Source organism: Candoia aspera, chromosome 2 (genome assembly GCF_035149785.1).
Source record: "Candoia aspera isolate rCanAsp1 chromosome 2, rCanAsp1.hap2, whole genome shotgun sequence".
Taxonomy (NCBI): domain Eukaryota; kingdom Metazoa; phylum Chordata; class Lepidosauria; order Squamata; family Boidae; genus Candoia; species Candoia aspera.
In genome coordinates this window covers 235,207,103-235,221,719 of record NC_086154.1, presented here as the reverse complement: position 1 = coordinate 235,221,719, position 14,617 = coordinate 235,207,103, and the positions used below count along the sequence as shown (strand labels likewise).

Here is a 14,617-nt window from a genome sequence, read left to right as displayed (position 1 = left end):
CAGAGACACTGACATTCAAAATTCAGAGTTTGTGGTGGGGGAGGGTTCGGGGTATTTTTCTTTTTAATGATATTGTGCCTGTATATTTAATACATATTTATCTACACATTTGCATTTAGTGTAATTAAAGATACAGAAATCTCAGTTTTCCTTGAACTCCTGCATGATTGAAATGTTGAGCTATGTCTGTCTGGACATGTTAGTGAATTGTTTTGAAAATAATCAGAAGGACAGGATTCCCATGAGTGAATTAACAAATTGGTTAACATCCTATCAATCCAAAGACCAGATTATAAAAGAATTATGACAGTCAAATAACAAAGCAAAATGAAATTGTTCATGTTTGGTAGCTCTGTTATGGCAAACAAACTATAAGAATTTGCCCTTGTCATCAGAAATCAGTCTTGTTTTTAGTGAGTTTATTTTTCTGTGTGTATGTGTGCGTACTTCACCCTGTGTATGTTAGTACACTGCATATAGCTCCTAGTTGATGAGATGTGGACAATATGAGGTTGGCTTGCAAGAAAGTCTTTAGATCAAAGACTCTAGCTTGCTTAAAAAATTGTGAGAACGCTTGGGTTGCAGTTGTGGTATAATGGCAAAAGTATGCCAGAACTGACTGGCATTGTATCCCTAGCATTAGCAGGGAATGTGGGCATCATGAGTAGTACTGAAGCTAATATCTTAGACTCTTCCCCCATTTAACTTACTAAAAAACATTTTTTGCAAGCCTCAATTGACCAAAGCCTTGCAGGCTCATCTGTTGACAACCACAACATATGGAGTATTGTGTATTGGAATATAAGAGGAGTAAGTGGTAAAAAGCATTAGTTAATGTATGAAATGAAGGAAACTATGAATGCATTGAGTGTTTGTGAAACTAAGGGGAAAAGGGAACAATATAAATCTTAAAGAAGCTGGCTTGGTTTTGTGGACTGAAATTCATTTATTATTTCAGTTTATATGGCTGTACATTTTAATTTATGACTTGGTGGCTAACAACATTAAAAACATCATCAAACACATAGCAATAAAAACACAACAAACACAATCAGCAGCAGAGGTGAAAAACAAAACAACTAACTAATCAACATAAGCATTGCATGGGTTCCGCCACACATCCAGTTCCCCAGGCTTGATGTCACAACCATGTCTTTAAGGTCTTATGAAAGGCCAGCAGGGTCAGGGCCAATCTAATTTCCAGAACAGAATAACTAGTTTTGGGTGTTTGAGTCTGAATCAAAAGACACACCATCCTTAAATACAATTTTTGTTTTAAATTAAAAGAATGTAAGCATAGAATAAAAGTGAAATATGGAAACTGGCGGACATGGTAGGGAGGTGTCTATCAACACACTGGCGCCTGTGGACACCTCCCTACCATGTCCACCGGTTTCTATATTTCCACACCAGTGCCTGGGGACACAGCCCTTATCCAGTCAGGCCATTAGTCCCTCTAGTTTATATTATATTGTTTATATTATATTGCTCCTTGTCTGTACATAGACAAGGAGCAGCTAGCCAAGGTTTTAGTCATCTTCCCTACCTTATAATCCCAAGAGTTCGAACTGTTTATTTTGATGTTAACACTTTCAAATAAACTTATGGATTCACACAGAAATATTTTCAGTTTCTTCCCAGTGAAATCATTGTGCTTGACTCACATTGAAATCAGTGGGATTTAGAGGATATGTAACTTCTCACATTTTCTATCAGGACCATTGTAAGTACCACTCGTTCAGCACCTTTGTAACTTCAAACAGTCACTGAACAAGTGGTTGTTAACTGAGGACTACTTATACTTCCAAATTGTCTTCAAGGACAGCTGTATTTGAGTGAGTTGTAGTGCTCCAGCCATGAGGTAATAAGGGTATCAGTAACATTGCCAACCAACTGAGCCAGGAAAGGTTGCATTTGGAGCACCAGCTGAAACCAGGCAAAGACTTCCTGGATATGACCTCCACCTGCTGATCTAGCAAAAGCTGCAAGTCCAGAAGGATTTCCAGGTAGTGCACATGCTCCTTCAGGTATATTGCCACCTCGTTTAGAAGTGAAACTCCATGGAACAGGAAGATTTCTGAGCATACAGCACTTCCACATTGTTGGGATACATCTAATCCAAGCCCCAAGTCAAGACATCTACCATATCTCTTTCTCAGCCTGGAATAGATATGCACAATTCAGTATCATCTGCTGATACCACAGGTATCAGTGTATTGCGGTATAATTACTTACCTTATGGTCTCTAAAGAAAGAATCCCAAATTAAGAAAGAAATGCCTATTTTGTTGTAGTTTTTTAGACTATATAACAACTTGCTATGAGCCACAACTTTAAAAAAAGTATATTTTCAGTAAAAGAAAGGCAATGTAGATCCTAGTCATTGTAATTTGACTTCATCAACTAGGGACATCATGCATTTCTTTCAAAAATTAATTGATTAATTTATTCACTACATTTTTATAAGTGTTAATGTCACATATGGGTGTGGAAGGGAGAGTTTTGCTTATTTGTTTGTTTATTACTCAAATTTATATAGCCGCCCATCTCACAGAAAGTGACTCTGGGCTGCTTACAGCAATAATTCATAATTATTTTCTCTTCTGTAGCCCCTTGCACATGAGCATAGGCACATAGGCTTGTAGGATATTTCAAAGCAGTTCAGAAAGGCAGAAGCTTCAGAAGGTAGGAGGAATTACTAAAATCCCTTCTCCTGATTTGCTGCTTTCTCCATAGAAGTAGTTATCCCAGAGAAGATGTACCATTTGCCATTTGCAGGCCTGCTCTTGATATATGCATCTACTGTGTTTGTCACACTGGGCATTGATGTATAAGACACAGAGTAGGCTCTTTTAAATTGTCCTTGCCAGTTTTATAAATACTTTGTATTTTTGGAAATCTGATTCCCAATTAATTGGGAAAATTTTTAGTCAATTACTATTATATAATCAATTAAAGTATTTTAAAAATGATTTATTCAACCAGGTACTTGATTAAATTTTGTAGCCCTACCAATGATCCACCTGCACCAGCACAAAATATTTGTTTTAATGAATATTAGATTGCAAGAAGAAAATTAATTATACTGTTTTTTCCACTAATGAAAAAAACTGGTTTTACTCTGCAAATATCTTAAAAACTTATCAGTGCTGTATGAAGATATGAACATGTATGCCTATCTAATTATGTAGTAAATTACAATGTTTTCTGGAGCATTCTGTGAGGAACCCTGTCTGTAGTTATATATTCTGAAACCGAATTATTGGATGTAACTCATATTTCATATCATAAATGATGCTGCTTTTTAATGACTTGGACTATTGATCAATCCAGCCCAATACTGTTATTCTCATTGATTATGTTTCTGAAATTGAAGGCAGGGATTTTTGCTGTTGTACACTTCCAGAGTCTTTCATTGGAGATGCTGGGGACTGACCCTTTCTTTACTATTCCTTGTTATAAGTTTGACTCACATATTGTGCTAAACTATTATTTGTTTAGCCATGGTTTGTTGACTAAATAACAGTGGGCTGTTATAAAATTAAGCCTTAAACCCTGATGTACAAACCATAGCTGCTGGGTTCAGACTATCAGAAGAAGCTAGAAGTAACACATTTTGGCATACAGCAATATGTGATCCCATGTGTTGAATTGTAGGCCCTCCCTGTTTAATACTGCCTTCTGCTTTCCTATTGAAAAGGTTGATCTAATCTACTGATCAATAAAATTTACATAGAATCATAAATGGGATGGAGTGAGTTGGTTGTCAAGTCCAACCTACTGTTTCATGCATAAAGTATTACATAAATGTATATAAGAAGATGTTATAAGAATCAGTTGCATATATTGTTAAATGTATTTCAGATAACGGAGGCCAAACTCTGGGAGGTGGAAACAACTGGCCCTTAAGAGGAAGAAAGTGGACTTTATGGGAAGGAGGAGTGAGAGGAGTTGGATTTGTTGCCAGTCCTTTACTGAAACAGAAGGGAGTAGAAAGCCATGACCTGATCCACATTTCTGATTGGCTGCCAACTTTGGTGAAGCTTGCTGGAGGACATACCAACGGCACAAAGCCTCTAGATGGCTTTGATATCTGGAAAACACTCAGGTAACACGCTTGAAGCAGAATTTGATGAAGCCCAAGAAGCAAAGTATGCTTCTAAAATATATATAATTAATACGACAGGACTTTTTTTAAAAAAATGAATTTGTTAAAAGGTTTGTTCAACTCTGAAAATGTTAATGTATTGTTAAAGCAAAGAAGAGATATTGAACAAAATTGGGTGGGAGATGGAGGGAAGCTATGTTCATGAGCACTTTTAGACAGCAGACGGGGAAATGAAGTATGTTGAAAATGGGATGGAGGAGGAGTTCACTTCTACATTTCCTCTTATAGCACTTCACAGTACAAACAGATTTCTCCAGAAAGCTGGTAGTTTTAAAAATGTAACCAGGTTAATTTTGTCGTAGTAGAAAAGTAACTGGTTTTCAGAATCAGGAAGTAAATGTGGAGGGATGATAATTGCTTAATAAGCTATCAGCAGTATAAATTGACTTGCTAAAATTGTTCCAGCAAAAACTTCTCACTGAAAAATATAATGGCTAGGTTTTAATTGATTGGTTTTTAAAGTATGATACATGTATTTTGGGTATGGGATTACTGTATTGGGAGACCCCCCTCCATGGGAAAAAATTTCTTGCATTTACAGTTTTGCAGTAAGGCAGAATACATGAAATTGACCCCACTCTCCTCCCTGCTTGATTCTGTCATGCATCAGTTACTTACAACAGCTTTCTATTAGAGCTATTTAAACTATTTTGCCTGCTGGGGTAATGTTTTTATTATTCTCTCTGGTCAGACAAGCATCTCTGGAGATTTTTTAGGTACTGAGTATCTGAAACAAGGGTGGTATTTTATGAATGATTGGGCATTCTCTGGCAGCTGGTGTCCCTGAACTTTTCTAAGTGCAGCAGACCAACTAAGATTCTGATCTGACAAGGCTGTCTAAATAAAATGACACCATAGCAACCAATGTTGTATAAACCGAGTAAAACTAAATCTCACAGAGATTTGCTGAGCCACAGTCTTGTGACGCGCTCCTTGAGCAGTGTTTGGAAGAGAGAGAGAAAACGAGCACGCTGGGTACTTTCCAGAACATCTTCTTTTGCATGAAGGATTGCTGTGGATTGCGGTTCAGAAAGAGAGCTCTAGTCAGGGAGGCAGAACATAGACAGGAGCCTTTTCAGTAAGTGGCACAGCAGCTTTGGAACTTTTTCCCAGAAAAGGTGGTCTAAGATTCTTCCTTTAGCTATTTAGAAAACAGTGTTTAAAGATGAAGCAAGGTGTTTGTTTGCTTGTTTTACAGATTTTATGGTTTGGTGTTCTTAATTTCATCTTGTAGTTCTCCTAAATGAACGGGTGTATTGTATTAAGCCATAATATAGTTTCTTATTTTAGATTACCATGCTGTAGGAAGCTAGCCATTGTGGTTTATAAACCATGAATTAGGGTTTAGCACAAAATGCAAACCCTGGTATTTTATCTTATTGAACAAACCTTGTTTAAATCCAACTATGACTTAGTGAGAGATATGAACCAGGACTGCTTTTTTAAATTTCTTGAATTGGCTTATTGTATTTTAAAAGATTGGTACAAATCTCTGTGATTTTCATTTTATGGAAGGAAAACCAGACATACTCCCTAAAATAAAGAAATAAAGTAGGTACTGTTTTCCCAATGCAATGAAAGGGACACACATTATTTTAAACTTGTTTTGGGGCAACTTTGCAAATGTAATTGGTTATCATGAATTCCTTTGTTTCTTCAAATGTGCACAAAAGCAAACATTGAAATAGGAGGAATAAATTTCTGTTGAACTATGGAAGGAGATTGAATCCTTTTATAATAAACTTTGTTTCAGTGAAGGAAAGCCATCACCCAGGAAGGAGCTGCTTCATAACATAGATCCAATTTTCATGGATCCATCTCCATGTAAGTCTGACATAAATTACTGGATCTTTTACAAACATTTGCAGATGTACTAAAAAATGAATCCTGTTGAGTTCAGTGGGACTTATTCCCAGGTAAGAGTGTATATAATAGCAATCTTGGAGTCCTCCTGAAGACCAAGTGAGGATTCCCCCTCAAGGTAGGATTCCCCTCTCCACTGGGAAGAACCCATAAGTATGGATGAGTACTAGCCATTCTACCTCTTTGCCATAAAAGTGTTACAGTGATTGTATCTACATAGCACAGTTAACCACTCTAAATCATTCCCAGAATGATTGTCCTCACCAATGCTCTCAAGTTACTCAATTGTAAAACAATATAGACCAGAATGTGGAACAGCTGTTGATAGATAAACACATGTCCCAGGTACACAGTGAGATTTCAGGCCAAAGGTATAACCACCTCCAGCCCTGAAGAGTATAGCATTAGGCCTGGTTATTTGGGGGACTGCCTATCCCTTGTAGTTTCTGCCTACCCCACATGATCTGACAGAGTCAGTATACTCCATCTATCAAATAATGTTAGCTGGCAGAACCCTGGAAATGGCCCTTCTCTGTCATGGCACCTATCCCTTGGAATACCATTCCCTGAGATTCACATGGCTGCCCCCACCCCCAGCCCTATTTAAACAACCCCTTAAAACCTGGCTCTATCTTCAGGCCTGAGTCAGAGTGGGTGATGGACACCTTGTGTGATGTGGTATTTTGAATGGTAGGAGTCTTTTTATGGACTTTCTCATTTTAATTATGTAATTTCTTGTTTTTACTTCTGTTTTTATTGTATTTTTATAAGCTGCCCAGAATTGTAACAGATTGGGGTGGCCCATAAACCCATGAAATGAAATGAAATGAAATGAAATGAAATGAAGAGGTTTTGTTCTGATAGCTGTGTATGTATAAGCATAGGCTGTTTCATATGTAATCAAGTTCCTTCGTTGACCTCTTAGAAAGTGGGGGGGGGGGTCGGAGGGAAGCCTGAGCCCATCCGTACCTCTGAAGTTCCAAGTCCTCTGGTTGCTTTTGAACTGTAATAATACGACTTGGAGATTCCACCAGATTTCTTCTCCAGTAAACTTTTGTCTATTCTACAACTCTTTTCAGCTTTTTTTTTCTTTGCCAGAAACTAAGCTTTTCAATATGGGGATGGTTTAAAGAAAAAATTCATTGGAACATGTCAGTTTTGCACTCTCTCTAAATTTCTTAATAAAATTGCTATGGAATAAGAGAATGGTGTCCCAAACTACAGAGGGCAGTTCTCCTTGCAGGGTTGTGGGTTTGTGCTATTTTTTCACCTCCCACTTCTACAAAACGAAGTAGGTGTGCAAGCAGGTGTGCAAGCAGGTGTGCAAGCAGGTGTGCAAGTTGTGCACTGCAAGGTGTGCAAGCAGGTGTGCAAGCAGGTGTGCAAGGTGATGCAAGCAGGTGTGCAAGTTGTGCACTGCACAAAGGTGCCATGGCATGGGGGGCATCAAATGATGGGAACGGTAGGGGAAGAAGCCCACCCAGCTACTATTCTGTGCATCTGCACATGTGCTATAGAAGAAAAGGGAGAATAAAGCAGTGGGAAAGTGCAGCTGCCATGTGGTGCACAGAGGTGCCTTACAGGTCAGCAGCGCTCCTGATTGGAAGTGCAAGAAACAAAGGTTGGGAGGCAGAATCGGGACTGCGCTATATGGCAGCCTGGGCTCTGCCTTTTTTCCTTCTTCCCAATGCAACTGTACAAGCTGGGTAGGAGAAGAATAATTGTGCATGCATGAGAGAAGGAAAGTGGATAAAGGGTTGGAAGAACAAGAAGCAGATCACTATCAAGGTCATACTGAGCATTCCAGGCATATATTTTGGTCTTCCTGGGAGTCGAAAAAAGTTTTATGAAATATTAGGTTAGCTAGTTAATGTGCTGTATATTACCTGGGAGCCACGTGCTAGATAAATCGGTTGCTCTGAATTCTGTATAGGCCAAATGGTGCACAGGGCCTCTAAAATCAAGGAAAGCAGTTGCTCTGGAGGAGATAAAGACAGCTGCAAGATGAATTAAGGTTTTGATTTTCTCCAAACATATCTGTTTTGTTTCCAGTAACTGTAACTAAAGGTGGCATATATAGGATTTCTATGCCTAGTCCCTGACTAGCATGGCCCTACTTGCATTTTCAGCAAGGTTTGTACACCATGTGCAATCACCTACTATTTCATAGGATTGTCAAATATTCCTAGATTCTGATGATCTCACTGGGTTCTCACATGAGATCCTGAGGTTTGTGAGACTTTGGCATTCTCTTTAAAGATACAGTATGATAAGATCATAGGTATAAGATCATAAAGATCTCCCAAGATTTAGTGAGCTTGTATGAATCATTTTTAATTTGTTATTTTAATGGAAGGGGGGACACATAAGTGCTGTTTTGGGAGCAAGAATCACCTTACATAAAGTGCTGTGGACCATCCAGTTCTGAACTTAGATATATTGTAATAAGGCATACTGACCCATGTTGACAATGAAGCAGCTTTCAGTAATGTGGCTCATGTGGATGGCAGTTTTCCCACTCATCTTGTACATTAGTTCTTTGAACATAGCTACTCCACAGAGAATAGTTAGTTTAGATAAAGGACCTCCTTTGTAGCTGATTCATAACTTGGAGGTCATTATGGAAAACACATGAGATTCTTTATGCAGAGTCTAATATGAGCCAGATTTGATCAGCCTTGGCTCGAGAACCAGTTTTTAGTGCTGTGGCTTCTTAATCCTAAGTATATAAAGTACATTTCATTCACAACTGACTTCTACAACAAACTCATGCCCCTAGGATTGAGCTGTTCCTAAACTAGAAGGTATGAGCCATAGGAATTTAGTTATTAGTAATTGCATTTATTTCAGCTTTCTTCTAGGAGCTCAGTGAGGTGTATGTGGTTTTCTTACCCATCTACATTTATCTCACAACAATTCTATGGATGAGGTTAGGCTGAGAAGTAGTGGCTGGTTATCCAGTGAGTTTTATATTTGAGTGGGGATTTGACTTAGGTTTTCTCAAACCATCATAATCTTACTGTGACTGCTAGTTTTTTTAGATTTTATTTTATTTTATTTGTGCTTTCAAGTCAGTCTTGGCTCTTGGCAGCTGTCTGGACTAGTCACAGCAGTTTTCTTGGCAAGATTTTGGAAGTAGTTTGCCATTTCTTCCTAGGGCTCAGAGAGTTGTGCCTAAGACAGGACTAGAACTCTCAGTCTCCTGGTTTTTAGCCTGGTGCCTTAACCACTACAACAAACTGTCACTCTTTTAGGTATTAGCCACAATTAAAACAAAAGCAAAAACAAAAAAAGAAAAACCCTATTGGCACAGAATGGCTGTTTCTCAGTACTGAGTACATACTCCATTATGAAAGACAGGAAGCTCAGAGCTGGTGGATATGAAGACCAGGTGTTGCAACATTTGCTTCTGCCATTTATTCAGCTGTGCTCAAGCTGGTGAGGCTTTTTTCAGTACATTTACTCCAAGATACCTCTATTTCTTAAACATTTCTAGATAGAGATAACTGGAAAGAAATACTCTTTCTACTTTAATTTTGATCAATAGAATACATATCAAGCCACTGTAATGCTGCTGCAGAAAGAATATATTCATGTCTTCCCAGACATACTGTCACTTGAAAACAAAGTCCACCTCATTGTTACAAAAGGACTTCATCATTTATCTTTCTCCAGGGTCATTTTCCTCAATAAATAAATGAACAACTATAATGTTGTTGATTCGTTTGTTTAATTGGGTTATCTTTATCTAGTTGTAGGATTTGTGTGGAGAACAGAACATGTTTTAGGTCATATTTATGCAGAAATATTGAAAATTCAAAAGAGTTCACAAACTTTTAAGCACCACTGTATTTTTTCCTATTAGATTGGGTCAAAGGTATGCAAAGTAACATTATTTAAAATGCACTGGACCCTGATGATTTGTATCTGTGCATTTAAATACCTGTGTTCATAATTGCCTGTACAAGAGTAAGTCTCTTTCTTCTGAGGCTATGCCATTACAGGCCAAGAGTAGGTTGTACTAGAACTTTTAGGCTGTTCAACCACCCCCAGGGTTGTGGTCTCAAATAATGCCCTGCTTCCTGATATGTTATTGATCATGGAGTAAACAGAAAAAGAAATAAAATAAATTGCTAGTAGTACCACCAGTGTTACAAAATTTCTGTATTAAAAAAGCTAAGCAGAATCAGATAGGATAATACTTTCACAGGAGACCACCAGGAAATGCCAGAGTGGTAGACATTTTAACTGATAAAACATTCTGGAAGAAGGTAGTGCCAAACCATTTTTGTGTTGCTGTTGAGAAAGCAACATGAATGTGCCACGAAGTTGCCAAGAATCAAACTGAGACTTTATCTTACTTTCATAGATTTGTCTATGTTTTGCAAAAGCATTTGAGAGATTACAGTGAAGAGAGCCCATGCAGGATAAGGTAGCTTATTAAAAGCCAATAGATTTATTGAAAGCCACTCAGGTATCTTGTTTGTCTGGTGCTGGTTGATTGCTGTTTTAAAATCCCCTGAAATTTGTGAAAGTGGCATGATAGTTGCAATTTTGCAACTTGGCAATTTCTCTGTTAGGGTATTACTATGATTGCATATTACTGTGTTGACTGAATTAGGGGAGGTGGGGTGAAAAGATAAATTCTCAACTATGCATATAGAAACAGGCTTCAGGAACAGGATATTGAACCTCTGTGGTGGGGGACTGATGTGCATTGGTTGATTTGAGCCCCAAAAGCAGGGTGAGGTGAGAATTCCCTGCAGTGGAAGATGGACCACCCACACGTTCTGCAGAACTGTAGGAAAGGTTCCCTGGAAACTTCAAAGGACAAATGAATTCAAAGCCCTTGTTGCTGTAATTTCCAATAAACCAGAGCAGAGTAAGGAATAAATAAACTCAGCTTCAAAACAGATAATGTCATGAGAACAATTAGGACTGGAGCCAATCCTGAAGTGATACAAAAGCATTTGTCTGGAAGTACTCCCACTCACCCTGTTTTATATGCAAATGGGCTGATTATCTTTGAGTGCTGAGAATGGGAAGTGTTTGTCTGAAAGGTTAAGTATCTTTCAAATGCTGAGTTTTAAACATTGCTAAAATAATCATTATTTCCGAAACACATCTTCAGATTAGAGGGTCTTCCACTGGTGATTCATTCAAGATAATTTCCCTTGGAAAGAATGTCAGTACTTGAAGCGTTACAGACACATATTGCCAAACCTTTTCCTTTAAAACAGATGTTCAAGCTACAAATTCAGGGTTGGTATGATTTTACACACTTAATATTTTTTTATAGCCTGGGAAAACTATGACTGATGGGAGGACATGAAGAAGGCTGCTTCTGTCTTTTTTAGTTAAAAAAGCACTGTTTTTAAGCTGCAAAAAAGAAAAGGAAAAAAGAGATGGGATCCCCATTTCTCCCCTTTGCATGGATGAAAAAAACAGCTTAGAGATGTCAGTTTTATAATGATAATAAAAATGATGGCATGGATGCTGTTTCAGCAATCACAATGCAAGAAATTGCATTACTTTTAGTATTACAGATTAATTTTCTAAAGTGCTTCCCCATTAAGTAATGTTTTCCTCACAGTTGAATGTTTCTACCAGTAAAAACAATAGTTTTGTGTTAACTTAAAGAGTATCAGATTTATTTTTTATAATTATTTGCGGATCTAAACTTAGCTTTTAAGGTGCCACAAGATTTTTGCTGTTTTCACTGCAAATGTGTAATCCACTGCAAAAAATTATTCTATTATTCCTCCGTTCCAATTTATTGTGCTATTATTTTAAATATTTAAAACACTGATAAGGTTTATGCATCACCATGGTTTGCTTAATGGCCCTGTTCACTCTTTGTATGATGTCATAAACTATTGTTTGCAAATCACAGTTGTGTTCATGAAACACACTAAGCCCGAATCAACCACATTGTAGCTTACTGTAGCTCAATGCAGCAATTAAAAACAAATATTCTTATTCTTTTGCTGTTGTAGTGAAGAGCAGCATATTTTCACATTCCCATTTAAGTTTTATCTCTCAAAGTGCTTGGCCTTTGATGAAAGGTTCTATATTTTGCTAAGCATATAGGATTGCAAAATTCCTTCTTTTACTATTCATTGCTGTCTCCATTTCATTAATGTAATGTTAAATTGCTATTATGTTTTGTTTTTTCATCGGCTTTAGCTTACTTTAATAATTGCAATTAAAACTGTTGATTCGACTCTCCCCTTTGCCAGCTCCTACTTTCTTGTTTAGGCAACCAGTGGACCATGTGCATCTCCCACTGATCTTGATGTGGCCTTCAGAGCTATTGGAACCCTGGCTGTATTTGTCCCATCCCCAACTATCATTAGACACAAATCACTGTGACATTTTTTCTTCATCTTTTCTAGTTTTGTAATCAAGCTTGAAGTTTGGCAAAATGATTTGAGTAGTAACACATGGATTCCGTAGCAATCTCTTCCTTCTCCTTCCTAATTTAAAAGCAGAGGATTATTCACATGAAGGGAACAAAGGAAAGGGTCTGCTTGTAGGGTGCAATACTTTTTTGTACCCTCTTTTGACTTTCTGTTCAGACCAAATTTTGAAAGAGTCATGATGCTTTAAACCAGTGGGTTTCAAACTTTCCAGCTGCCAAAACTGTTTCAAAAAATAATAATTCCCATAACTCCTGAACAGGGCTTTGAATGTCAGCTGAAAAGCTCCAGCCTTTCTGCTGTATCTTTAAAAACAATGTCACTCTTCTCATTATCTTTTGTTGTTCTTGTTAACAAAATATAGTGCTTTTTTCATAAAAACATGTTCATATCTAATGGGTTTAATAATTATTATTTTTACATGATTCTTCAATAAATAAATATTCTATGAATGCATCAATTTCAATTTTTAATACAGTAAATATCGATAAATATAACCCATACAAATAAAAGCTCTTTTGGGGTTCTTCATAATTTTTTAAAATGGGAAGGGGTCCTGAGAACAAGAAGTTTAAGAAACACTAGACTGAGGGAAAAACAATTGCATGAGGGACTAAGGGGGAAAAATATTAGTTCCTCTGTAAAGGACTAAGTCTTAGTCACTTAAGAAGAGTCTTTTTCAGTGTTTCTCAACCTTGGCAACTTTAAGAAGTGTGGACTTCAACTACCAGAATTCCCCAACCAACCACACATCTTATAGTTGCCAAGGTTGAGAAACACTGGTCTATTGTTTCCATTCTCCCATGGAACCCATTTAGGTTCTTGTGGAACTCTTAAGATTCTGCAGCACCCAGTCTGAAAAACTCAGTTCTAAACTACCCTTTTCCAACTTGGAATTCTAAAAAGTCCTTCATTCACAGCCACACACATACACACGGACATATTATATGAAGTGGTCCATCCGTAATGCTTAGTATCGTGGACAAATTTTCCCCTAACCCTTTTTGGCTCATAATTTAAACTGGGATATTTTCCTTCTTCCCTGTTTGTATCTTTAATAAAGTAAGGACAACATCACAGACACCTGCCCCCTTAGTAGGAGCATCAGGTCTAGTGAAAGCTGCATATGTGTTCCTGGTGTGTTCTGCAATATATAACTGGACTCAGTACTGAATCAAACTGGAAATGAGGGGTTCACATATACTGTAACTATTTAATTGATGAATCAGAGTTGTCTCCTTAGCATGTCAAGCAGTTAAATGGATGATGGCTAGATAACAGCAAAGAGATAGAGAAAAGTTCTTAGTCTAATAGCTATCTTGATTTTAGCAGATGATCTGCTGTTTTTGGATTTTTTTTCCTCAAAGTTCTAATAAGCTAGCAAAATTTAATAAAAATATTGGAATGCTGACCATTTGCATATTTACATTATATATAAAACAGACTTAAGAATTTCACACACCTACACTTAAGCTACAATCCTTTGTATGTCTGTTCAGAATTAAGTTACTTGGAATTCAGTGGAAACTATTCTCATCCAGATGACATACATAAGGTTGCAACCTAGAAATACAGACTTGGTTTTCCAGCAATTGCATCCAAAGTATCTTACAGTAATAAAAACAATAAATACAACAGTGGGTAATAGTGAATAATGGAGCAGCAAAACATCAAAGATAAAGGATCTAGGGCAGGACATTTCAGAGAGATGATAGTACATTGAGTACAAAAAACAGAAAATAACTCCATTTCTGCAACACAGCACATCTTTGGCACTGTCTCATATCCATCATATTAGAGAAAAATATTTTTAAAAAGTTTGTTGATTGGCAAATTGTAAATAAATATATTTGAAAAATATACATCCAAATTTTAATGTGGACCTGACAGAAAAAAATTCTCATATTCAACAAACTTCACAGATTTACAGGTAAGAAAAACTGAATTTCATTTATTTGCAATAACGAGAAACAGAGAAATCAAAATTTAACAACTCACATTTATTCTCCCGGTCAGCATTACAATTGAAATCTAAAATGTCTGGGCTTCTGGTGGGAATGGCGGACTGAATGGCTGTGCCCGCTGGTTCAGCGGGCAGAGCTGACAACATGGTAACACTTTTTGGGCTGAGGCAGTTTTTTCTGAAGCCCAGAAACGTTCTCCGGGTC

The 14,617-nt window shown here is 37.3% G+C and overlaps 1 protein-coding gene across 1 annotated transcript in view; it reads left to right on the top strand.

Moving 5' to 3' along the window:
* Positions 1 to 14,617, top strand: part of ARSB (arylsulfatase B) — a 75,533-nt gene that overhangs the window by 25,569 nt on the left and 35,347 nt on the right. Inside the window, exons 5-6 of the mRNA XM_063295557.1 lie at positions 3,864 to 4,107; positions 5,921 to 5,991. Of these exons, the coding sequence (XP_063151627.1) occupies positions 3,864 to 4,107; positions 5,921 to 5,991 (315 nt within the window). The remainder of the gene's footprint in view (positions 1 to 3,863; positions 4,108 to 5,920; positions 5,992 to 14,617) is intronic.